This window comes from Suricata suricatta, chromosome 4 (assembly GCF_006229205.1).
Source record: "Suricata suricatta isolate VVHF042 chromosome 4, meerkat_22Aug2017_6uvM2_HiC, whole genome shotgun sequence".
Classification (NCBI taxonomy): domain Eukaryota; kingdom Metazoa; phylum Chordata; class Mammalia; order Carnivora; family Herpestidae; genus Suricata; species Suricata suricatta.
In genome coordinates, this window is record NC_043703.1 from 29,334,691 (window position 1) to 29,359,089 (window position 24,399).

Here is a 24,399-nt window from a genome sequence, read left to right on the forward strand (position 1 = left end):
CTCATTGCAACTACTGTATTGTAAAGGATGGAAAATAATTGCATATGTTAAAAAAATATGAAACTTTATAAAGTAAAAAAAAAATAATAAAATAAATTAAAAAAAATGATGAGGCATATTTGAAAAACAACCAAGCAAAGATTTATAAATGAAGAATAGTTTTTTACAAAATGCATGAGTAAATCAGATTTGAGCAGTTGAAAGAGAATTACACAAAATGCCACACAGACAAGAATATAAAAAGGTGGGAATGCTTGGGTGGTTCAGTCAATTAAGCATCTGACTTCGACCCAAGTCACTATCTTGTGGTCTATGAGTTCAAGCCCCATGTTGAGCTTAAGCCTGCTTCAGATTCTGTTTCTCCTCTCTCTACCCCTCTCACACTGGCATTCATTCTCTTTCTGTCTCTCAGAAATAAATAAACATTGAAAATTTTTTTAAATAAAAAAATGTGAAAGAGATTTGAAGGATATAATGAGAAAATCTAATACACATCCAGAAGGAAATACTAAAGATTAGAGAAAATAGAGGAGAAAAACATTTAAAAAGATAATGCCTAATAACTTTACAGAACCCAAAAAAGATTTAAATTCACCATTGTATGGAGCATCTGGGTGGCCCATTCAGTTAAGCATTCGAGTCTTGGTTTCATCTGAGGTCATGATCTCACAGTTTATCAGTTCAAGCCCTACATTGGGTTGTGTGCTGACAGCGTGGAACCTGTTGGGATTTCTCTCTCCCTCTCTTTCTCTCTCCCTCCCCAACTCAGGCTTTGTCTCTCACAAAATAAATAAATAAAACTTAAAAAAAAATAAAAAATAAAAACAAATTGACAGATTTAGAAATTATGTGTTCCCATTATCTACAATCAAGAGAAATTGTACTGAAATTATAGTACACTAAGAGAAAAATCTTAAAAGCAACTAGAAATAATCATACACAAAACTAATTAATTAGATTAAATTAAAACTTAATAGTACAATTATATTAATGGTACTAATTATAGCAGGTACTTTCATAGAATTTGTTCTGTGCCAAGTATTATTTTTAAGTTTAAAGTAAATTACTAAAAATTTTTATTTTAAATTATGGTAAAAAAAAGAAATTTAACCATTTCTAAGTGTACAATTCAGTAGTGTTAAGTATATTCACATTGTTATACAGTAGATCTCCCGAATGGTTTTATCTTGTAAAACTGAAAGTCTGTACCCAAAGAATATACTCCTTCTCTCTAGCCTGTAGCAGCCACCATTCTACTCTCTGTGAATTTGACTACTTTTGATATATATGTGGAACCATACAGTAGTTGTCTTTTTTATGACTAATTTATTTCTAGCATCATTTCCTCAAGATTCATTCACACTGTAGCCTGTGACAGAATTCTTTCCCTTTTAAGGTGGAATCACAGTCCATGGTATGTTTCTACCACATTTTATTTATCCACTACCCATCCATGGATGCTTAAGTTGCTTCTACCTCTTGGCTGTTGTGGATAATGCTGCTGTGATTGTGAGTGTGCACATATCTCTTCAAGATTGTCGTTTCTGTTCTTTTGGATATATACCCAAAAGAGGGATTGCTGGATTTAAGTGCTTTTATACTTAGCAAATTTGGATCATCAAGCACCATTGATGAATAAGACCATCCTTAATAATGAATCTGATTGTTAACTGTATCTGACGCAAATCAGATTTTCGGAAGAATCCATGTATTCTGTGTACCGTAAGTTGTGAAAAAATGAGGATTTTGTTCTTTCTTCCCATCTACTCTTGTATTAATGCTTTAGGGGCTATTTATAAAATTATCCACAGTAGCATTTTTTTCTAATGGAAAATTGCATGGTTTTTAGTATTTTTGCTATCAGTAATAGAATAGACAAATAGTTGTAATATAGTCACACGAACAGTTAGTACTCTAAAACAACAAGAATGAATGAACTTGCAGTTATACACCACTGTATAAATACATTGTAAAAATATTTATTGTTTGAAGAAAGCAGGTCACAGAAAAACACATGAAGTATGTATCCTGTTCATAAACAATCCAAAACATGAAACTTAAATAATATACAATTTTGATATACAAAAAATCATAAGCCTAAGAGAATGATAAACTTTTAAGCTTCACAGTAATTGCTACCTTTGAAAGAAAAAGAAAGAAATTAAGTAGGGAGGAGATCCAGAGCACTTAAAAGATAGTTGTTTTTAGTAGTGCACATTATGCCATTATTCTTCAGACCTTATTTTGAAAATATTGTGTTACTATCCTCCTGTATGTACTCTGTAGTTGATTAAAACAACTTTTCCAAAAAGAATTCGTAGTAAAAAAGTGGTAAAGAAGTGGCAGCTTTTTGAGAATTTTATATGGAAGAGATAAGAGAAATGAGGTAATGGTTGAGCGGTATTGTGGGTCACTTATGGTTTATTAGTAAGGTTGAACACCTCCTTACACTGTATTGTGTTTCCCTCGTGGAAACAGCATTCTAGGTCTATTGCCCACTTTTGATACTAGATTGATATCTCTTATTGGCTTGCAGGAGCTCTTATACATTGTGGATACTGTTCTTTTGTCTCATGTATGTTTCACATATTTTCTTTCAACTTGTCCTTTGTCTTTTTATTTGTGGAATTTTTGTAGTACAGAGTAGCTTTGTATACGTATGCATCATGTGTACTATTGCTCTTTTACTCATAAAAAAATCATGGTCTGTATTACTGTTTCATTCAAATTATGAGTGACATAAATCATTTTATTTATGTATTTAGCTCAGGTAGAGAAAATAATGAGCTACATTTTATCCTCTTTTAGCTGACTGTAGTCCCTTTGTATCATCAATTCTACTTTAGAAATTTTTTCGATGAAACTGTATATTCAAGTACTATAATCATTCTTTCTCGAAGGTTTCGACCAAATACTAGAGAGCTGTGGTGTTACAATGCAGTGGTTGCTGATGCCAGACTTCCCTCTGCAGCGGACATGCAGTCCAGATGTAGTATTCTAAGTCCTGAACTTGCCTTGCCAACAGGATCGAGGGCACTCACTACCCGATCTCATGCAGCTTTGCACATTCTAGGTAGGGTTGCTCTTTGATGATCGGTTAATTTTCTTTCATGCAGTGTGCTGAGAACTTTTTAAAGAATATTTAGATTTGTATGTCATTTTTTCACATGTGTTAAACAACAACATGTTAGGTACAATGAAGTTAAGCCCCCTAACTTTAAGAGTTTTGTTTATCCCACGAAGAACAGTACATCAGACCTGAACCAACACAGTTTATGTATGCCCAAATGTAAAGCATTTCTGAAGATAATTTTCCTAATAGGTATATTTTTTTAAATTAATGTCTTTGTTTAGCTTAAATATATAAACTTTGGAGATGCAGATAGACTATTCAAATGTATAATTATGAAATTTAATTTATATACATTATTTTAAATGACATCCTATAAAATACATTATTTATGAATTTTATACATAATTATTTGTCTCTCCTTACATAACACAGTTTTCCTATACTTCTATTTAATTAATTTGTAATATAACATTTTTTTCACTTTATATAGATATTCTCTTGGTGGCAATTTTAATCCAATCCACATAACTGCTTATTTTGTTGCTTTTTAAAAAGATCCTTAAAAAGACTCCTTTATGTTAATCTAAACTTAGCAGTTGTGAAATCATATTCCTAAGCATAACCACTAGATCATACATATAATTCCTTGCTTCTTTTTTCTCAAGTTTCATCTGGTAAATCATTGTAAACATCCAAAACTGAAGATGCAGTTTTTTCAAAACATTGACATACAGAATGTGTTTAAATATGATAATTACCCCAGCAGCGGAGAACACGTATTGGTTGGAGGTGTTCTTTACATTATTTAAACATTATTTAAAGTTTGGAATGCATTTATTGAGCACACTCAGAGTTTATACTATTTTAGTTTATTCCCCACGGCATCTCTTGTCATCAACATAATAGGAAATTTAAATTCCAAGGAGCTGAATTTTTGTTTGTTTGTTTGTTTTTAGGTTGCCTTGATACCTTAGCAGCTATGCAGGATTTAAAAATGGGTGTTGCAAGTACAGAGGAGGAGACTCAAGCAGTAATGAAGGTTTATTCCAAAGAAGATTATAGCATAGTAAACAGGTTTGAAAGTATGTATATTTATGTTTAGGAAATAATTGTTTTATAAGTGAAATATAAATATAGATATCTTAAAACATAAATTATTATTTGTATCTTTTAGGTCATGGAGGGGGCTGGGGTTACTCTGCACATTCAGTAGAAGCTATACGTTTTAGTGCTGACACTGATATTTTACTTGGTGGCCTTGGTCTGTTTGGAGGTAGAGGAGAATATACTGCTAAAATTAAGGTAAGCAGTTTGTTGACACTTGCCCTTCTTTGAAGATGCTTTGACTTATTATACAATATATAATAAAAAAAAGCTCTTGAGGAAACATTGCTGAAATCTAATATAATAATACTACATCATTGACTCATTAGAAAACCAAAAGTCAAAAAGGGAGGAAATGAATGGAAAGTGATTTTATAATAATTCTAGGTTGACAAAGACTGTAACAGTCAATCTCAGTCCTTTTTTGCTGAACTTCCTAGTGGTCTAGGAACAGCAGTACCTTGTGATATGCCTCCTTTTTTGTAGCCACTTTAATGACAAGGGCACAGCTGTTTTGATGCAAGACATTTTGATGTTCCTTTAAAAGTCATTAGGGGGTCTGGGTGGCTCAATAGGTTAAGCATCCAACTCTCGATTTTGGCTCAGGTCATGATCTCATGGTTCGTGAGATTCAGCCCTGAATGGGACTCTGTGCTGACCGTGGAGCCTGCTTAGGATTCTCTCACTACCTCTCTCTCTGCCTCTCCCCTGCTCATGTGCACACTCATTCTTTCAAGTAAATAAACTTAAAAAAATGAGTTAGCATTTTTGATGCCAAATACTATGTAAGCAGACATGATCACCATAAGAGTGGGTACCAGGAATGAAGTGAGAGATGGAATATGGGGTATGGAGGTTATTAGGTAGACACAATAAAAATAATCAAAAGTTCTGAGTTTACTTCACCTATTCATCTCAGAAAGGGTCTGCAGTTATTCTAGGAAAAGGATATGCTCATTCTTTGAAAATTCACTAACATCTTGAATGTTCTGCTTCTCAAATTAATCTGATTTTGCTATTTTTTTTATGTATGTCTATTTTTTGGAAAGACAGAGCATGAGTTGGGGAGGGACAGAGAGAGAGGGAGATTTGAAGCTGAAGCTGGCTCGGAGCTGTCAGCACAGAGCCTAATGTAGGGCTAGAACTCACAGACCACGAGATCATGACCTGAACCAAAGTTAGCCGCTTATTTTTAGATATTATTGAGAGAACTAATAATATATCTCCTGAACAGACAGCATTTAATTGAGACTTTTTAATGCAGCCTGCTATTGAAATTAAGACACTAACTATACTTTTACTTTAAAGGCAAAATCAGATTGGGGCACCTGGATGGTTCAGTCAGTTTAAGCGGCCGACTTCGGTTCAGGTCATGATCTCGTGGTTTGTGAGCCGGCCTAAGATTCTGTGTTTCCCTATCTGCCCCTCCCCTGCTTGCACTCTGTCTTTGTCTCTCAATAAATGTTAAAAAGTTTTTTTGATATCTAAAAATTAGATGATGGGTTTTGAGGACACCTCCCATAGAGGCCCAACCAGAGTTGACAGACTTTTTAAAATATTTGGTCATTTCTGGCTATGATTGGAATACATGTGGTAAAGAAACACAGATAATATAGAGATTAAGTAAGTAAGAATTAAAAGTCCCTAGGGTTCTATAGAGGATAAGGATGGAGTAATGATTAAGGATACCTATGACATAGGTTGATAGGTAGATAGCTGGATGGACAGACAGACAGATCCATTCATTCATGCATATATATGAAGGAAGGAAAGGAGGGAGAGGAGGGAAGGAAGGACAGTAGTTTTAGTTTTTGGCTTATTTCAGGGAAGCTTCCTTAAAAGGGTTATTTTAAGATGTCTTGATTCAAAGTTAAGATAGAGAAGCAAATTCAGTGAATTACACAGTGCTAGTTGGCACTGTCTAGTAAGTTTGTCAAGAAGGTACTTTTATTTCTGGCCCTGAAAGTTTCTTGTTTTGTTTTGATGATATTGAACACCATAGTGGCCTCAATCTCCAGTAATTGTGGTACAGAACTATATAGGCCTTCCATAATCCTGTCTTAAAGTGGATGTAATTTTTTTTTCCAAATCTCAACTCCTCCCTTACTCCTCCAATTCCGTGGATGTGAACCTGCCTTTGTATTTCAGTTATTAGTGAGTAAACTAAGGTTTTCCAACAGAAGTCTTTTTTTATTCCTCCATTCACCTCTCTAAGGTCTATATATTTTTTTCCAGCAGTAAGCCTCTGTATTTGTTTTGTTTTGTTTTGTTTTATTTTGTTTTCATATCTCTGGTTGTTTCTTCTGTCTCTTTTGTAGGTTTGTCCTCTTCTACCTAGACATTAAATGTTGGATTTCTTCTAAGCTCAGCCCTAGGTCCTATTTCTACACTTTATATTTTCTCCTAGACATTCTCTTCTAAGCCTGAAGTTTAAATAGCTGTCAGCATACCATGATGTCCAAATTTAGATCTCCAGCTCAGACTTCTTCTTTGACCCATTTCCATGTAAGTGCTCTAAAGGCATGACAGTTGTTAGTCTTTATAGCTCAACTGAATTCATGCTTTTCCCTCAGGACCTGGCTGTCATCCAGTAGTCCCTTTCTTATATAGTACCATCCACAATACGCTTGTTACCCTAGGTCAGAAACTTAGACATCTTTCTTGCAGGGTCCTCCTTTCTCTCTTTCCTCATGCTAGAAGACTCTTCCACCACTGACTACTCTGGGCAAAGGTACTTATCTTGGACTAGCCAACTGGATTATGTACGTATTCTTACATATATGCTTTGTGTTTCCATTCTCTCTCTTCCCTTTCCTCCTTGAACTCACTCTAATCACGGTTTTGCCCCACCTACTCCACTGAAACCTCTTGTCAAGGATGTGAGTGACTTCTGATTGCTAAAGCCAGTGGTCAGTTCTCACTCCTCATCTTCCTTAACCAGTGGACATAATCTAATCTAATTAACCCCTTCTTTAAAATACTGTCTTCACTTGGCTCCTAGGGCACCACACTTCCTTTTTGTCCTGTCTCACTGACTGCTCTTCCAAGTCCTGGGCTGGTTTCTCATCATCTTCCCGACCTCTACATGTTGGGGTGCCAGTACTCAGTCTTAGACACTTTTTAAAGTCTTCTCATCTCCATGGTGATTCAGGCTTATGGCTTTAAGAATTTTTCCTCTGATTACTTTTAATTTATAAACCTCCAGAGTCGTACATACAGCTGCCTACTTCACGTCTCCAGTTGGATAGCTTATAAGCCTTTTGGAAATAACATATTCAACACTAAGCTTCTGGTGATCTTTCTAATAAACCTGCCCCTCTGATGTTTTCCCCATCCCAGTTAACTGGCTTAGGATACAGTTAACTTTATTCTTCTATCTGCTTAGGCCAAAAATCTCAGACGCATCCTTGCATTCTCTCTTTCACACCCCACATCCCCTTTGGCAGCAAACACCATTGGCTGCACTTGAAAATAAAGCCAGGATTTAACCACTTCTAATTACTCTCCTTACTACCAAGTCAGTCTAAACCATAGCCATTCTCACCTGGATTATTACAGTAGCCTCCCAACTTGTATCCTGCTTCTGTCTTTGCTCCCTTCAGTCTGTTCTCAGAACAGCAGAGTGATTTTCTTAAAATGTCTACCAGAACATTTCCTGTTCAGATTCCTGCAGTGTCTTCTTAGATTAGCCTTAAAAGGGCCCACAAAGCACCATAGAACTGACTGCCATTATCACTCTGACCTTACATTACACTAGCTACCTCACTCGAATCCAGCCACTGGGGCCTGCTGTTGTTCCTCAGACTTGCCAGGCGTAGTGAAACCTTAGGACCTTTACACTGGTTACTTTCTCTGACTACAGTTCTTTACTCTACTACCTATGTGGATCATTTCCTTCTTATATTCAGGTCTTGATTCTCTGGTGAGTGTATTTAAAACAATCCTCTCCCTTACCATAAACTTACTTTCAGTTACCCCCATTTTTTTGTTTGCATTGTTAGTGACTATGTGGCCAGTTCCTAGAACTGTGCCTGGCACATGGTATGTGTTAAGAAATATTTGCTACACATAAGGGTGAAAACATTAAGGACCTTTATATTATTCTATAAACAAAGTAGGAAACCACTGAAAAATTTTAGATTACTGAAGTATTCTAATCAGATGATCATTTTACGTAATACTAAAGTCATTAAACAAAAACCAAAATCCTTGTGGTTTATGGAATCCTTGTGGAAATGGGCCAGAGCAAAGAGAGAATGGAGATAAGACTGGTGAGTTCTTGCTAGTAACAGTGAGCATGCATGAACTGACAAGCTGTGGCATCAGCAGTAGAACAGACGTAGTAGTGATGGCAGAAGCATACAGAAACAAAGGATTATTCCAGATCTTTTATCTGAGTGAGTAGGTGAGTGATAATCAGAACAGGGAAAACAGGGGAGAAGGGGAATGAGTCACTTTAGAACTAGTAAAATCCAGCTGCAGGAGGAGAATACAGTGACACTGAGAACAAGAACTGAGCTGGAGACAGATTTTCAAATTATTAGCATATAATTGTTAAAATGAGACTTCTAGCATAGTGATTATCCAGTAAGTTTTAATGCTCCCTTCTTCCTTAGTGTTTTATCTGCCTTTTTTTTTGTAGTTCACCTGCTATATATAATTCTCTAGAGAAATGAGGGGCTTTTATATATGTTGGTCCATTTTTAAAGAAAAAAGATGGGTTCCTGGGTGGCTCAGTTGGTTGAGCATCTGACTTCAGCTCAGGTCATGATCTCACAGTTTGTGGGTTCGAGCCCCACATTGGGCTCTGTGCTGATAGCTTAGAACCTGGAGCCTGCTTCCGATTCTGTATATCCTGCTCGCTGCCCTTCCCCTGCTCATGATCTGTCTCGCTCTCTCTCAAAAATAAATAAATGTTAAAAATTTTTTTAATCTCTTCCTGATAATTCTCCTTTATTTTCACTTAATTTCATAACTTTTCCTCTTTGATATCTTCTCATTTATCCTTTCCCCAGACTTTCTGATCCTCCTCTTGTTTTATACCCATTTTCTTTCATACTCTTTATTTCTCCTATTCCCATGCCATAGTACTTTGAACTATTTTTTGTTACTTATGTTTTTAAGGATCCTTATATTCTGTTATTTCTCTCTCTCTCCATAGGTACCATTTTTCTAGTCTTTTATTTGCTGGATATTTTTCTAAGTGCCCCATAAGTATTATTTCATGTAATTCTCATAATTACTATGAAGTAGGCGCTCTTAGTGTCCATTTTTCTTTTATGGATGAGGAAACTGGGTCCCAGAGCTCACAGCCTGTACATGTTGAAGCAAAATTCTTCCTCATTGGAAGCTCACTTAGATAAAATGCATTGGTTGAATTCTCTTACCTCCTTCAGATGTTTATATTTGGTACAGAAGAGCTTGGAGCATTTGCTATAAATAGGTGAATATATAAATAAGCTGAAATTAATATAGACCATGAGTTTCTTAATTTAAATATATAGGTTTGTGTATTCAACATTAAAAAAATAGGCATTCTGGGGCACCTGGGTGGCTCAGTCAGTTAAGCATCCGACTCTTGATTTCGGCTGACATCGTGATCTCACATGACATGGGATCAGGCTTGTGCTGACAGCGTGAAGCCTGGCTTGGGATTCTCTCTCTTCTCCTCTTTCTGCCCCTCCACCATGTTCTCTCACTCTTTCTCTCAAAATAAATCAGTAAAACTCCAGAATAAAAGCAAGCATTCTGATTTTTACATTCTGTAGTATCCAGCCCTGTGTGTGTTCCTGGAAACACACAAGATTATAAACATATTATTCAGCAGGTTTGCATGATTGAATGACTGACTGGACACGTGTTTTTCTCCTTTCCCCAGCTGTTCGAGTTGGGTCCTGATGGAGGAGATCATGAAACCGACGGAGATCTTCTTGCAGAGACTGACGTGTTGGCTTATGACTGTGCTGCCAGGTAATGATTTCCTCATTACTTAGCACTGTCCTTACATACTTAATATGAAAAATTCATTGTAAGTGAAGAAACATAAAAAGGATATTTTAAATAATCTGTGATGAGATGCTTGAGAAATTAAATTGTATATTAGAAATGTGTTGCATTTAATAGGACTGCATTAAAACTAACAGTATTTTCCATATTTGTATTTTATAAATTATTTCTCCATTGAAGATAAGATGAAACGTATATTTTACACATCTTTGCTTTCATGCATTCCTTAGAGAACAGCTAATGTGCTAGCTTTCCAGCGATGTGATATAATTATTTACTACTTGGAGCATTATGTAGATAGTATCACACAGTCAGAGAAGGCCAAAAGTCCCATCACCTGTCCTCCCGGACACCGTGTCCATAGTATGTGCTTGCTTGTAACCTACTTGGGGTGGTGGCTAACTGTTACTGAAACCTCTTAGGAGGTTGCAGAATCTAGATGTTTATTTATAAAACTTCATCAAGAAAGAAGAGACTTAGGTTTTATCAGTCCTCTCTGTGTAATCCCAAGAAATATCTCTAACACTGTGTTATGACAAGTTAGTGATTTGAATCAGGAAATTATAGGAAAAAAATAAACTGAACTTCAAAATAATAGGACACTACTTCCCAGTGATAGATATGTTAAAACCTGTGTTATACATGAGCTTTATGCTAGTGAAAATGTGTTTTCTGAAAATGGCAGTAAGGCATTGAGTCTCCTTTTTTATTTTTAGTTTTTTTAATGTTTATTTTATTTATTTTTGAGAAGCAGAGAGAGAGCACAAGCAGGGGAAGGGCAGAGAGAGAGGGAGACACAGAATCAGAAGCAGGCTCCAGGCTCTGAGCTGTCAGCACAGAGCCCGACACAGGGCTCGAACCCATGGACTGTGAGATCATGACCTGAGCCAAAGTTGGATGGTCAACCGACTAAGCCACCCAAGCGTCCCAAGTCTGCTTTTAATCAATAAATACTTTGAGAACAAAACCTAAATAAAAATCTGACTATTTTTTCACTCTAGGCATTTGCCAATATCAGAAGGTACTTTTCAGTCATATTGTGACAAAAAATGAAGATCCAGAAAATTTTAGGAAAGTTAATTGATTAATTTTTAACAAAGGCTTAAGATGCCGTTGTCAGCATTTATTTTGAGCATATGTGTCAAAAATATATTGTTTCACATACAGAGAATCACGTAAAGTGTATTCATTTGCCTACTGACAAAGCCCAGGTTCCTAAGGCTAGCATTAAAGGACTTCCATAATCATTTATGGCATCTTTCTAACTTACTACCTACTAAGTGTTTTTATCAGTCTTAATGCTTTAACCTAACTGGACCCCCTGTCATTTTCAAGCCCTGTTTTGTACCTTCATACCTCTGCATGTGTGAATTCATCCCCTTCCTCAAATATCCTTGATTCTTTTCTCTATCCCAACTTCCCAGCTACAACTACCATCTATTCTCCATTAACTAAAACTTTAAAACTTGTATCTTTATCAGGTGTCCTTATTTATATACATGCTTTCTCCTTTTATGTTAGTAAAATTTCTTTGTGTAGTTACTATGTGACAGGCACAGTTCCAACACTTTATTTTAATTTGCTTAGTCCTCAGAACAATCCTGTGATTGGGACATCATCTTCATCCCTATTTTCAGATGAAGAAATTGAGTCACAGAGAAGGTGTAATAACTTGCCCAAGATCACACAACTAGTAAATCATGAAGCTGAGCCTTGAACTCAGGCCATCTGACTCCAGAACCATTTTCTTAATATGCTACCTCTCAAAAAACTTTAAACTAAAATTCGGAGTTCCATTTTCTATTTATGCTGACATGGTTTGTTTGTTTGTTTTTTAACAATTTAAAACTTTTGTGGTTTTTTTTAATATGAAAGTTTATAACATTTAATCAAGTTGTAGAATTCAAGGTGAGAGGTATTGTCACCATAACACAAATGACTATTATTTGTGTGTTCTTGTCAAGACTTTTTTTCAGTCTTTTTTTTTTTTTTTTTTTTTTGGTTTATTTGTGTGTTTGTTTATTTAAATGATCTCTGTATGGGGCTCAAACTCACAACCCTGAGATCAAGAGTAGCCTGCTTTTCTAACTGAACCAGCCAGACACCTTTTTTAAAATCTCTTCCTTTAATTTTTTCTTCTTTTTAAAATTTTTTATTGTTATTATTTTCATTTAAATCCAAGTTAGTTAACATATAGTATAAGAATGACTTCAGGAGTAGAATTTGGTGATTCATCACATGTAAAACCCAGTGCTCATCCCAACAAGTGTCCTCCTTTATGCCCATTGCCCATTTAATTAAATAGCCCATTCTCCCACCCACCTCCCCGATAGCAGCCCTCAGTTTGTTTTCTGTATTTAACAGTTTCTTATGGTTTGTCTCCCTCTCTGTTTTTTTTCTTATTTTTGCTTCCCTTCTCCTATGTTCATCTGTTTTGTTTCTTAAATTCCATGTATGAGTAAAATCATATATTTGTCTTTCTCTGTTTCTCTTAGCATACAAAATATAGTCTAGTTCTATCCATGTTGTTGCAAATGGCAAGATTTCATTCTTTTTGATCACTGAGTAATATTCCAGTGTGTGTGTATACATAATGTATATATGTGTACATATATATATATACACACATACATATGCATACATGTATATATATGTATACACACATACATACCACATCTTTATTCATCAGTTGATGGACATTTGGGCTCTTTCCATACTTTGGCTATTGTTAGTAGTGCTACTATAAACATTGGAGTGCATGTACACACCCTTTTTTCAGACTTTATTTATTTTCTTAATGTTTATTAGTTTTGAGAGACAGAGGGAGAGAGAGCGAGCACTCATGCGGGGAAGGGGCAGAGAAAGAGGGACAGACACAGAATTCGAACCAGACTCTGGGCTTTGAACTGTCAGCACTGAGCCCAACGCAGGGCTTGAACCCACGAGCTGTGAGATCATGAACTGAGCCAAAGTCAGTGCTTAGCCGACTGAGCCACCCAGGTGCCTCTATTTATTTATTTTAAGAGATAGAGGGAGGGAGAGGGAGAGGGAGGGAGAATTCCAAGCAAGCTCCACATTTCAGTGCAGAACCTGATGCAGGGCTCAAACTCATAAACTGAGATCCTTACCGAAGCTGAAATCAAGAGTTGGATGCTTAACCAACTGAATCACACTGGCACCCCCAGACTTTTTAAATAGAAGGTTTTTAGTGATGTTTGATAAGAATATTACATGACGTATTTCATGTTTTGTTTATACAGGATTTAAAACAAATAAATGCTTGTAACAGGGCAAAGGCATTGTCTTTGACTCACTAATTTTTCTCTCAGAGAAAAGTATGCAATGATGTTTGATGAGCCAGTTCTCCTGCAAGCTGGATGGTGGTATGTAGCGTGGGCTCGAGTGTCTGGACCCAGCAGTGACTGTGGATCTCATGGGCAAGCTTCTATTACCACAGATGATGGGTAAGCAACATGTTTAAGTACTACTTAGGCAACTCTGATTTTTATTAGTGGAATATTAGAAGCTCAGAGGTCTTTTTGGAAGGTAAAGATGTTAGTAAGACTAGAATATAGTATGACTGCCAGACATTTAAGTTTATGTGATCTCATGCCAAATTTAAGGTCTAGACAGAACAGGGAGACAATAGGACTGCTATTCTTTGCTCTTGCCATTTGTCATTTGTATGTATTTCTGGGTGTTATATTGTTTAAGAACTTATTACCAATTATAAATTATAAAAAATGACAAGGAAAAAGAGGAATATGGAAATAATAAAAAAGGAATAAATACTTGCTATAAAATTTGACAGTTCTTATGAAAATAGTTTGTAAATTGCAGAGCTTTAGCAATATGAGATGGTACAGTCTTAATAAAATGTAGGGGGAAATTTACTGTCTAAATCTCATATATAGAGCATTTTTCAGTTTATAAAACACTTTCATATCCATAATCTCATTTGATGCCGTCACAATTTTGTGAGGCCGTTGTTAGCCCTGTCTTCCTCTCAGGGGAGTAGAGAGACAGAAAATGAAGTGATTTGCTTCACATTATATTGTGACTGTGTGTGGCAGAACCAAATCTGGACCTGGAATCTCTTGACTCTAACCCCATCCTTCTTTATTCTCAGTATTCTCATTTTGTGTGTTTGAAAGGGCCATTACGTGGAAGAGAAATTCAGTTTATTCCTTATTCTTCTTGAGCATGAGAAGTTATGTAATAGTATATTTCAAATAGTTTTGTTCTATTCATAACAGAGCTGACCAGAAACAGAACAGACTAATCTTTGTTACTGAATGTTCAAGTAGAATGCCATAGGAAAATCAAGTCTGCTGTAATGTATCCCTTTCAACTCACTGTAAGATTGTGTACTAACACCAGGGAGACTGCCCTGGTCCTGGACCGCATGATTGTACGTGCAGTACATTGGACTTGGAGTGCTGCAGCACTTTGAAACTAAAGCGTATCATGTATGTGGTCTAACAGATTTTAAACTGTTTGTAAGCTGAAATATTTTGTTAATAGCTTATTATTCTGGTTAAAGTTGAGCTGGGGGGACCAGCCCCCTACCCAGGACTTTCTGATGAGCTTCAGTTCCTTCATTTTATTCCTTAAGCCACTCAGAATTTGAACCAAAATAAAAGCAATTCCTTTTTACTTGTAGGATTTTTCTTAAAGAATGAATCTCTGTACATTAACATACATTTGAAAATACAATTGTCAGATTTCTTATTTTCTTTCATGAATCTGGAATCATGTTGTTTTTGGTGTCATTGTTACTTTTTCTCTTCTTAGGGTTGTTTTCCAGTTTAAGAGTTCAAAGAAATCAAATAATGGTACAGATGTCAATGCTGGTCAGATACCTCAATTATTATACAGGTATTTAGCATATTTACAGTCAATTAACATGGTGTATTCCTCTGTTATCATGAGCTAGGATACTATAAAATATATGACATAATGAGAGAGATTATTTGAACCACTCATCAAATTATAACATACCAGTAGAAATATAGCTACTTTTTTTTTTTAAATGTTTATTTATTTTTGAGAGAGAGAGAGAAAGAGAGAGAGAAACCATGAGTGAGGGGTAGAGAAAGAGGGAGCACAGAATCCAAAGCAGGCTCCAGGCTCTGAGCTGTCAGCACAGTGCCTGACACAGGGCTTGAACCCAGAAACTGCGAGATCATGATCTGAGCTGAAGTCAGGTGCTCAACCAGCTGAGCCACCCAGGTGCCCCAAAATATAGCTACTTTTAACAAAAACACTTAATTTAATATTTTATATATTTTTAAACATTTTCTACTTTGAGCTTAATTTGAAACTTTATTTACCTCATGACTCAAGACTGTCTGTATTATGCCATTAACAGTATTTTTAACCTGGATTTTCTTAGCTATTTCAGAATAAAAATTTATCTGAGAGAAATGATATTGGGTGTTAGATAGGGATTTCAGATGCAGGCCTGATTGATATGCTGCAGTTTTGTGTTTTCTGTTTGTCTTGTGATGGAATAAATTAGAAGATCCCTTACTGCTAAAAAATTTCCACTTTTGAAATACTGAAATATCAAATCATAAGTTGTTCATGTGATAATATTTATTATATTTGTAACATTATTTAAGAATTTTAATTACTTCATGGTATTTGAGATATTTATGGAAGCATATGCCTATCTGTCTGTCCCTGTGCTTCTAGTAAATTACTCAATAATTTTTAGAATAAAGAATTCAGATAACCCTCACTTGAAAATAGCATTCTTTGAGTAGTAAAAAAATCTAAAGAAATACTTCTAGAACAGTGACTGTCTCTCATGTCTTCCTTCCCTAGTAATTACTTTTAAGAACCTACATGGTTTAAATCTCATTTTTACCAAGAAGAGATTTTTGTTTTTATGCAATTTATTATAGTTAGTATTTGTAATACATAGCATTATGAACATAGCAAGTTGCTTGGACTACTTCTGGGTAAACTGATTGAATGTTTTAATTAAACAGCACTTAATATTTAATAGCATATTTTGATATTTCAAAAATGTATGTTTGAAAAGTGTCACTGGACCTTCTAACATAAATTTATGTGTATCTGCTACCTTCAGACTTCCAACCAGTGATGGCAGTGCCTCAAAAGGCAAACAGCAAACCAGCGAACCTGTACATATTTTAAAGAGATCTTTTGCAAGAACTGTCTCAGTGGTAAGCCATTTTTTTTAAATTTCAGGGTTTTTTGTCCAGTGCTCTATTTTCATTTTGATGTTTAGAAATTTGCCACCCTTCTGAGAGTTTATCTGAACATAATTTTATGAACTCAGATTTGTTTTTAAATTAGCACTGACATCCCATGACAAAGAATAAAGAATATGAACTTTAAATAACGGGAAAATGGAGATGTTGGCTGACTTTACCATGAACTTCAGCATGAACTGAAATAACTGGTGGGTTTTCTAGTAAACCCTGTATGAATACATATGCTGAAGGAGAAAGTGAAGGAAAAGTTAAGGCTAATATTGACTACGAAGTGCTAATCTAATGCTTGACGAGCTAAATAGAAGATTTGTATATTTAATTAAGGGCTCTGTTGAACTACTTGACCATCTGCATTCTACATACAAAGATGTGCCATATTACTGGGGTTACTAGCGTAGTGTGGGAAGTCAATATCATGTAATTGAGAGATCATGGTATGTCTGCCCAGGAAATCTGAGTTAAGTTCTTGTTCTTTAATTTATTAATTGAGCATTCTTATGCAAGTTATCTAAATAAGCTGTGTGATAACATAGTTATGAATTTCTGATGGGATAAGGGATACAAAAATGCTTTTTTTAATTATAAGACACTATATGAATAGGATTTATTAATGTAGTTAGTAGTCTTTTCTGTTGGTAAAATGCATAGGGAGAATGCTTTTTTTTCCTTTTTGTATTAGTTTTTTAAAATCACAAGATTAATACACATCCTTGGTTGGGAATAGGGTGGTGTAGGGATAAAATTATATTAAAAGTGCACTAAAGTTCTTTCCCCATCGTTCTGTTATTACCACATACAACTACTGTTTATATTTTGATGTATATCCTTTCAGACAATTTTTTATATGTATACAAACTTATTAGCCTTTCATACAGTGTAGTGTACAACCTTCTTGTTTGCTTGTAATGATAAAATTTTGCATCATTTTAAAATTTTCATAGGGTACACTAAGTACTACAGACCAACTAGAAATGGAAGGGATGCTCACTACTCTATTTTTTTTTTAATATTTCTTTGTCAAATTGGTTTCCATGTAACACCCAGTGCTCATCCCCACAAGTGCCCTCCTCCATCACCACCACCTCCCTTACTCCTCCCTCTCCCCCTTCAGTCCTCGGTTGGTTTTCAGTAGTCAGTAGTCTCTCAGGTTTTGCATTCCTCTCTCTCCCCAAGACTCTTTCCCTCTTCCCCTCCCCCTGGTCCTCCATTAGGTTTCTTCTGTTCTCCTGTTAGTGCAAACAAATGGTATCTGTCTCTAAATCCATGTTCTAGAATTTAAAAAATCTAGTAAGAATTTTTTCATATTTTCTAGTTAATTTGTATATTTTATTAACTTGTTTATCAAGGATTGGCTATAGTTTGTATGATAAAATTTAATATGTAGACATAAAATAATTTGATACTGTCACTAATATTAAATAAAATGTTATATTAAAAACTATTAACATATTTTAAGTATTTTTGGCTTATTTATGTAATACTACAGCAACAGCATAGAGTTTAATTTTGCTTTCAAGTAAACATATTTGTAAATATTTTTAATTTTTTTCCTTACTTATGTGATAAACTAGCTATGTTGATAGCAGAGAAACTTAAAAATGTATTTTTAGGGGCACCTAGGTGGCTTAGTTGGTTAAGTATCTGATTTTGGCTCAGGTCATGATCTCACAGTTTGTGAATTTAAGCCCTGTGTCAGGCTCTGTGCTGATAGCTCAGAGCCTGGAGCCGCTTTGGATTCTGTGTCACCCCTCTCTCTGCCCCTCCCCCATTCACACTCTGTCTCTTTCTCAAAAATAAACATTAAAAAATTTTAATGTATTTTTAAATAGGCAAATATTGAAGAATGTTGTTTTTATAGATGCCTAACTACTATAACCTCTTTTGTCAAGCCTCAAAGGTGCTCCCAATGGTAATTTGAAATGAACTAATAGAATGTCTATTATTTGGAGTAGCAAAACACAGTAAAAAAGTTGAAATAAGGTTTTGCAGTTGATGTCATCTTTCCATTTGATTCAACCTATGGTATCATTTGAACTAATTGTTACCTGTTTTTTCATATTCTGGATTAGGAATGCTTTGAGTCATTGCTGAGTATTCTTCACTGGAGTTGGACCACCTTAGTCTTAGGAGTTGAAGAACTTCGAGGATTAAAAGGATTCCAGTTCACAGCGACACTTCTAGATTTAGAGAGACTGCGCTTTGTGGGTACCTGTTGTCTGAGGTTACTGCGCGTCTATACATGTGAAATTTACCCAGTATCAGGTATGAAGCATCTTTTTAAATGACTTTAGGGAGAATATATTTGAGACATTGAGAAGGTGTATATGGGAAAACCAGGAATTTAAGATCTCCAGCTGCCTTTAACCTTCTCCGAAAATGAGGGGAGAAAGTCTGCTTGCTGTGACCTTTATATATTTACTTACAAAGAATAAAATAGATTACATGTTCTACTGATCACAAAAATTACTGTAATAAAGTATTATTTTAAATAGATTTGGTCAGAAAGAAAATTTTTGAACAACTCCTTTAGACTTAAATGGTGAAACCAATGTTTCAGGGTGATATTTTTTCCTACCCAGATTTTTAAAAGAAATAATTTTGGACCACATTTACTCTCTAAGTTGTTTCATCTCTAGGTTATGAGTACTTGTGATTTCTAGTTACATAGGAAATTACTTGAATTATATTGGATGTCTCCATGCATATTTGTTATTCTATTTAATTAGCAATCTGCCTTGTTTCCTCAAAGCTACAGGAAAAGCGGTTGTGGAAGAAACTAGCAAATTAGCAGAATGTATTGGAAAAACTAGAACTTTGTTAAGAAAAATTTTATCCGAAGGCGTTGATCACTGCATGGTGAAGCTGGATAATGATCCTCAAGGGTATCTCAGTCAACCTTTGAGCCTCCTAGAAGCTGTCCTGCAGGAGTGTCATAATACCTTTACTGCCTGTTTCCATTCTTTCTACCCCACTCCTGCGTTACAGTGGGCTTGCCTTTGTGATCTGCTGAATTGTTTGGATCAGGTAATTTAAGTTTGTAAAATGTCCATTGAAAATATGATATTTTACTTAATAATCTTCACGAAAATAAAGTGCTGTTGCCTCAATCTAACTTTTATAAGAGATAAATTAAGACATTGCTTTGGTATGTGTGACTTAAAGTTCAAAGACTTTTTTTTCTGTTTGCTTTATCATTTTTATTTATAAAATTGGCAGGCACACTGTACAGCTGTTTATTTGCTTTGAATCTGAGTGAGCATGTGTGTGTAATAGAGCAAGAACAGTCATGAGCAAGTGTGTCAGAGCAAGGGCAGCACTAGGAGGGCAGTTCCTGAAGCCCCCTTATCTGAAGAATGGTCAGGAGAAAGAGCTGTGAGTGAACTTGCTTGCTAACGTCATTCATTCATGAGGAAACCACAAGCCTCATAAATGTGTATGCCCCAAATCACAGTTTCAGAGTACTTGAGGCAAATAAATGGCAGAACAGACAAATTCTCAGTGATAGTTGGAAACTTAAACAACCCTCTTTTAGCAGTTAATAGAACAACTAAAATAGAAAATCAGTAGGGAAATAGAAGATTGGACAACATTATCAACCACATTGGCTTTACTGACATTGATAAAATAGAATATCAAATGAGAATACATGTTATTTTCATGTATACATATCTTGCTCACAAAGATAGATCATATATGCTAAGCCATAAAATAAGTTTTAGTAAATTTAAAAAGATTAAAATTAAAAAAGGATTTTCAGCCCACAGTAGAACTAAAGTTAAAATCAATAGCAAAATATATTTAGAAAAGCACTAAGTATGTGGAAAGCAGACAACACTTCTAAGTAATCAGTGAATCAAAGGAAAAAATCCAAAGCAAACTTGAAAATATTTTGCACTGAAAAATAAAAGTATAACATCAGAAATTGTGAGATGTAGCTAAAGCAAATCTATAGTTTTAAAAATATTTATTTATTTATTTATTTATTTATTTATTTATTTATTTTGAGAGAAGTAGAGAAAAATCCCAAGCAGGCACTGCATTGTCAGCACAGAGCCTGACGTGGGGCTTAATCCCACAAACTGTGAGATGACGTGCGCTGAGACCAAGAGTTGGACACTTAGCCAGCTGAGCCACCCAGGTACCCCAAGGAATGTGTACCTTGAAATGATAACACTGGCAAAGAAGAAAGGTTTAAAATCAGTGATCTAAGTTTCTACCTAAAGAAGTCAGAAAGAATTAGCAAGCCAAAATAAGAAGAAAGTAATAAAGATAAAGGAAGGAAATAATAAAGATGAGCAGAAATCAGTAAAATAAAACTAGAGAAAATTGACCAAAAATCGGTTCTTCAAAGTTAAAACCAAACTCCTAGCAAGCCTGAGAGACAAAAGATGAAGAAAAAACACAAAATACCATTATCAAGAATGAAATAGGGACTATCTCTCACTATAAATCCAAAACAGACATTAAAAAGATGAGAATATTTTGAACAGCTTTATACCAATAACTTATAAGTTTAGGTACTGTGGACACATATCTTGAAAAATAAACTTAAAATTAGCACAATAAGAAATACCAAATCTGAATTGCCTTATATCCATTGAAACATTGAATTCACTATCAAAAACTTTCCCGCAAAGAAAACTCCAGACCCAGATATTGTGATTGGTACATTCTATCAAACTTAATATAATATCAGTCTTTTGCAAATTCTTTCAGAAACTATAGGAGACAGCATTTCCCAACTGATTTTGTCAAGTTAGCCTTATACTGATACCAAAATCTGACAAAGATATTAAAAGAACATATTAGTACAAATATTATTCAGATACATAGATGTGAAAACTCTTAACAATATTATCAAATCAAATCCAGCAATATAAAAAATATAACACATCAAGTAGGGATTATCTTGGAAATGCAGGGTTAGTTTAACATTCAAAAATCAATGTAATTCACCATATTAACTGAATAAACTGGAAAAGTTGTATAATCATCTAAATAGAGAAAAATGACAAAATTCACACTTATTCAGTGGTGAAAACTTCTCAGCAAACTAGGATTTAAGGAAACTTCCTCAATCTATGATTATAAAGGGTATCTATAGAAAAACATATGTTACTCTCAAACTTAATGGTGACATACTGAATATTCCTCTAAGTTTGGGAGTAAGGCACAAGGTGACATTTTCACCACTTCTGTTCAGTGTTATAGAGGAAGTTCTAGCACCTTGTCCTCCCCTAAGACAGTTCACTGTCATCACCATGGCATCCTAGCCTGTTTGAAAGATATTCTAGGGATGACATCTGGGTAGGAAACTTTGTTTATCTTTTATTATTACTATTCTTTAGCTATTCTTTAGCTATTTACATACTGAATTTATTATTCTTGGCATTAAAAATGTATTTCTTTGTGGTAAGAACACTTAACATGAGATCTCCCTCTTAAATATTGAGCGTACAATATGATACTTTTAACTGCAGGTACAGTGTTGTCGAACACATCGCTAGTGCTTACTTACCTTTCATAACGAACTTTATACCCGTTGAACCAGCTCCCCATTTCCCCTCATCCCAACCGTTCTAATCTCTGCTTCTGTGAGTTTGCCTATTTTAGATACTGCATATGAGTGGAATCATGCAGCATTTTGGCTTTCTGTGACCGGCTTATTTCACTCATCATAGTGTTCTCCAGATTCATCGATTATCTATAGCACAGTAGTGTATTTTACCACTCAATTTCCTGAGACAAGATTACTGCCTAGACTAGTGCACAACATACTCTCTTGACCCATCTGGTCTCATACGGTTGTTTTCTTTGCTACTGAACTGGCTACAGAGCAGGCTAGGATTAACAAATGTTGGTTTAACATACAGGATATTGCTGTTAGCCTGAATTTGTAGGACAGATGCTTGATCAACTAAGTAATACACTGTTTTTGTGAATTAGGTTATCATGCCTTGGTAAGTTTTTAATATTTTGTTACAAAATTTTACAAGTAAGCTCCTAAGTTTTCTGAATAAATCATATAATGTGATGACATATTTTGTGACCTTAGTGAAATGTTTATTATAGTAATTCATTATGCTCCATTAACATTAGTGAAATATTATAGTTGCACAGAATTATAAAATAAATCAGTTATTATTTGAGGAAAATTATTTTCAGTGCTTGTTACTGGACATGTCTTAAATATATACTGATTGGGGCCTCTTTGATGTCATTCTTTGAGCATAGTGCTCTGAGGATATATAAACTCATTGAATGGAGAATGGCAGGTTGATATTTGACCATATTAAGTAATTTTACATCTTCATTGGGAAGTAACTTCAATAATTGTTTGAAGTACTTTGTTTAAGAGTACTGATATAATTAAGTTCTATGTCAAGACAATTAAAATGAGTGCTAGAAAACTTGGGTATGATTTAAAAGATTGTTTAATTTTTGTGTATCCAAACATTTATTTGGATTATACTGATGCCATGTTTCTTTGATGGGCTCATCTTTCTTCTTATAAAAGGATATCCAGGAAGCAAACTTCAAGACGTCAAGTAGCCGGTTGCTTGCAGCTGTCATGTCCGCTCTGTGCCACACTTCCGTGAAGCTGACTTCTATCTTCCCTATTGCATACGATGGAGAAGTGCTATTACGATCAATTGTTAAACAGGTTAGCACAGAGAATGACTCCACGCTAGTTCACCGGTTCCCCCTTTTGGTAGCACATATGGAAAAGCTCAGCCAGGTAGGTCTTTTCCTGAAGTGTCTTTTATACTGAAGCGATAGAACCACAAATGAAAGGCATATTTAAGTTGGTGCTTATTCTTCTGGATTGATACTTACCAAATAAGTGTGTGTTTCACAAGAAGGGCTAAAATTCAAGGGAAAAGAATTCTCATGTTTACCTATAAATTTACAGTATTTTTCTCTTATTTTTTATTTTGAGTGAAACCTAACATAAAAAATTTGAGAGTTACATAGTGAATTCCCATATATTATTTGCCAAACCATTTGAAAGATGCAGACACTATAAGCAAACTTGTATATTCTAGTATTTTAGATTGCCAAGATAGTAGAATTCTTAGGAAAATAAGTAAATTTTTGAGACATTTTTTCTATGACATTTTGGTATGTTAAAATAAATACTCTAAAGCAGTAGTCATAGGAAGCATGCTTTCATAACTGTTTCTGGTTTAGTAGAAAGCACTGGAGAAAAATTAAATACACATGAAAACCATATATAATACTATCAAGTTGATGAGGAGTAATCTTTAAAATGACAGCCAATAAAAGCAGTAGAAAGTAGAATAGTTACACTAATTATTGTACAATAGCAATTTTCTGTTGATTGAAGCAACAGAAAAATAATGAGAAAAATTTTAAGTGACATATAGAAATGAAGGGCAATAGCAGAATCAGAAGGAAATTTGCAGTTAACAATACCTTTGTAGAATTACAGTAGCAATAATAAGAGTGAATATAAGTAGGACTTCAGAGAGTAAGCCATCATGGGGAAAATGTAAGCCTCACTAGAAATCTAATGTGAATGAACTGCGGTACTAATTTATTTGTAAAAAAATTAAGAAAAATTAGGGTTTTTTCTCTTATCAAGCCCTGCACTGGTGGGACTATGAATTTATTGACAGATTCTGGCACTATGTGATCAATCTAAGTTATCTTTTTCTTTCAGTCTTAGCAGGTATTTACTTTGTACCTTCTATTTACTGGGATTGTAATTAGATACTAGTTGAGGCAGGAGTGAAACAGATAAACACAGCTCTAGGATTGGCAATGGGGAGAGGTGGTCTATAAACTAGAAGATACTTTTACAAGATAAATTGTCAGTTTGGTATTATGTGTGTTGAATATTTGCAAGGTAAATTATCCAAGGGAATAATTGAAAGACTAAACCCCTTTGTGTACTTTATTAAAAGGAAAAATGGAAAACCTTAATTAGAGCCCCAAATGTTCATCATT

At 34.8% G+C, this 24,399-nt stretch overlaps 1 protein-coding gene across 15 annotated transcripts in view; it reads left to right on the forward strand.

The window, feature by feature from the left end:
- MYCBP2 (MYC binding protein 2) overlaps positions 1-24,399 on the forward strand; it is a 267,757-nt gene that overhangs the window by 115,332 nt on the left and 128,026 nt on the right. For 14 of the 15 annotated variants that reach the window (XM_029936570.1, XM_029936573.1, XM_029936574.1 and 11 more), the window contains 10 exons: positions 2,901-3,073; positions 4,030-4,155; positions 4,248-4,375; positions 10,056-10,147; positions 13,513-13,647; positions 14,978-15,061; positions 16,281-16,377; positions 18,498-18,690; positions 19,178-19,452; positions 22,946-23,167. In XM_029936570.1, the coding sequence (XP_029792430.1) occupies positions 2,901-3,073; positions 4,030-4,155; positions 4,248-4,375; positions 10,056-10,147; positions 13,513-13,647; positions 14,978-15,061; positions 16,281-16,377; positions 18,498-18,690; positions 19,178-19,452; positions 22,946-23,167 (1,525 nt within the window). The remainder of the gene's footprint in view (positions 1-2,900; positions 3,074-4,029; positions 4,156-4,247; positions 4,376-10,055; positions 10,148-13,512; positions 13,648-14,977; positions 15,062-16,280; positions 16,378-18,497; positions 18,691-19,177; positions 19,453-22,945; positions 23,168-24,399) is intronic. The other variant, XM_029936577.1, reaches the window with a different exon arrangement.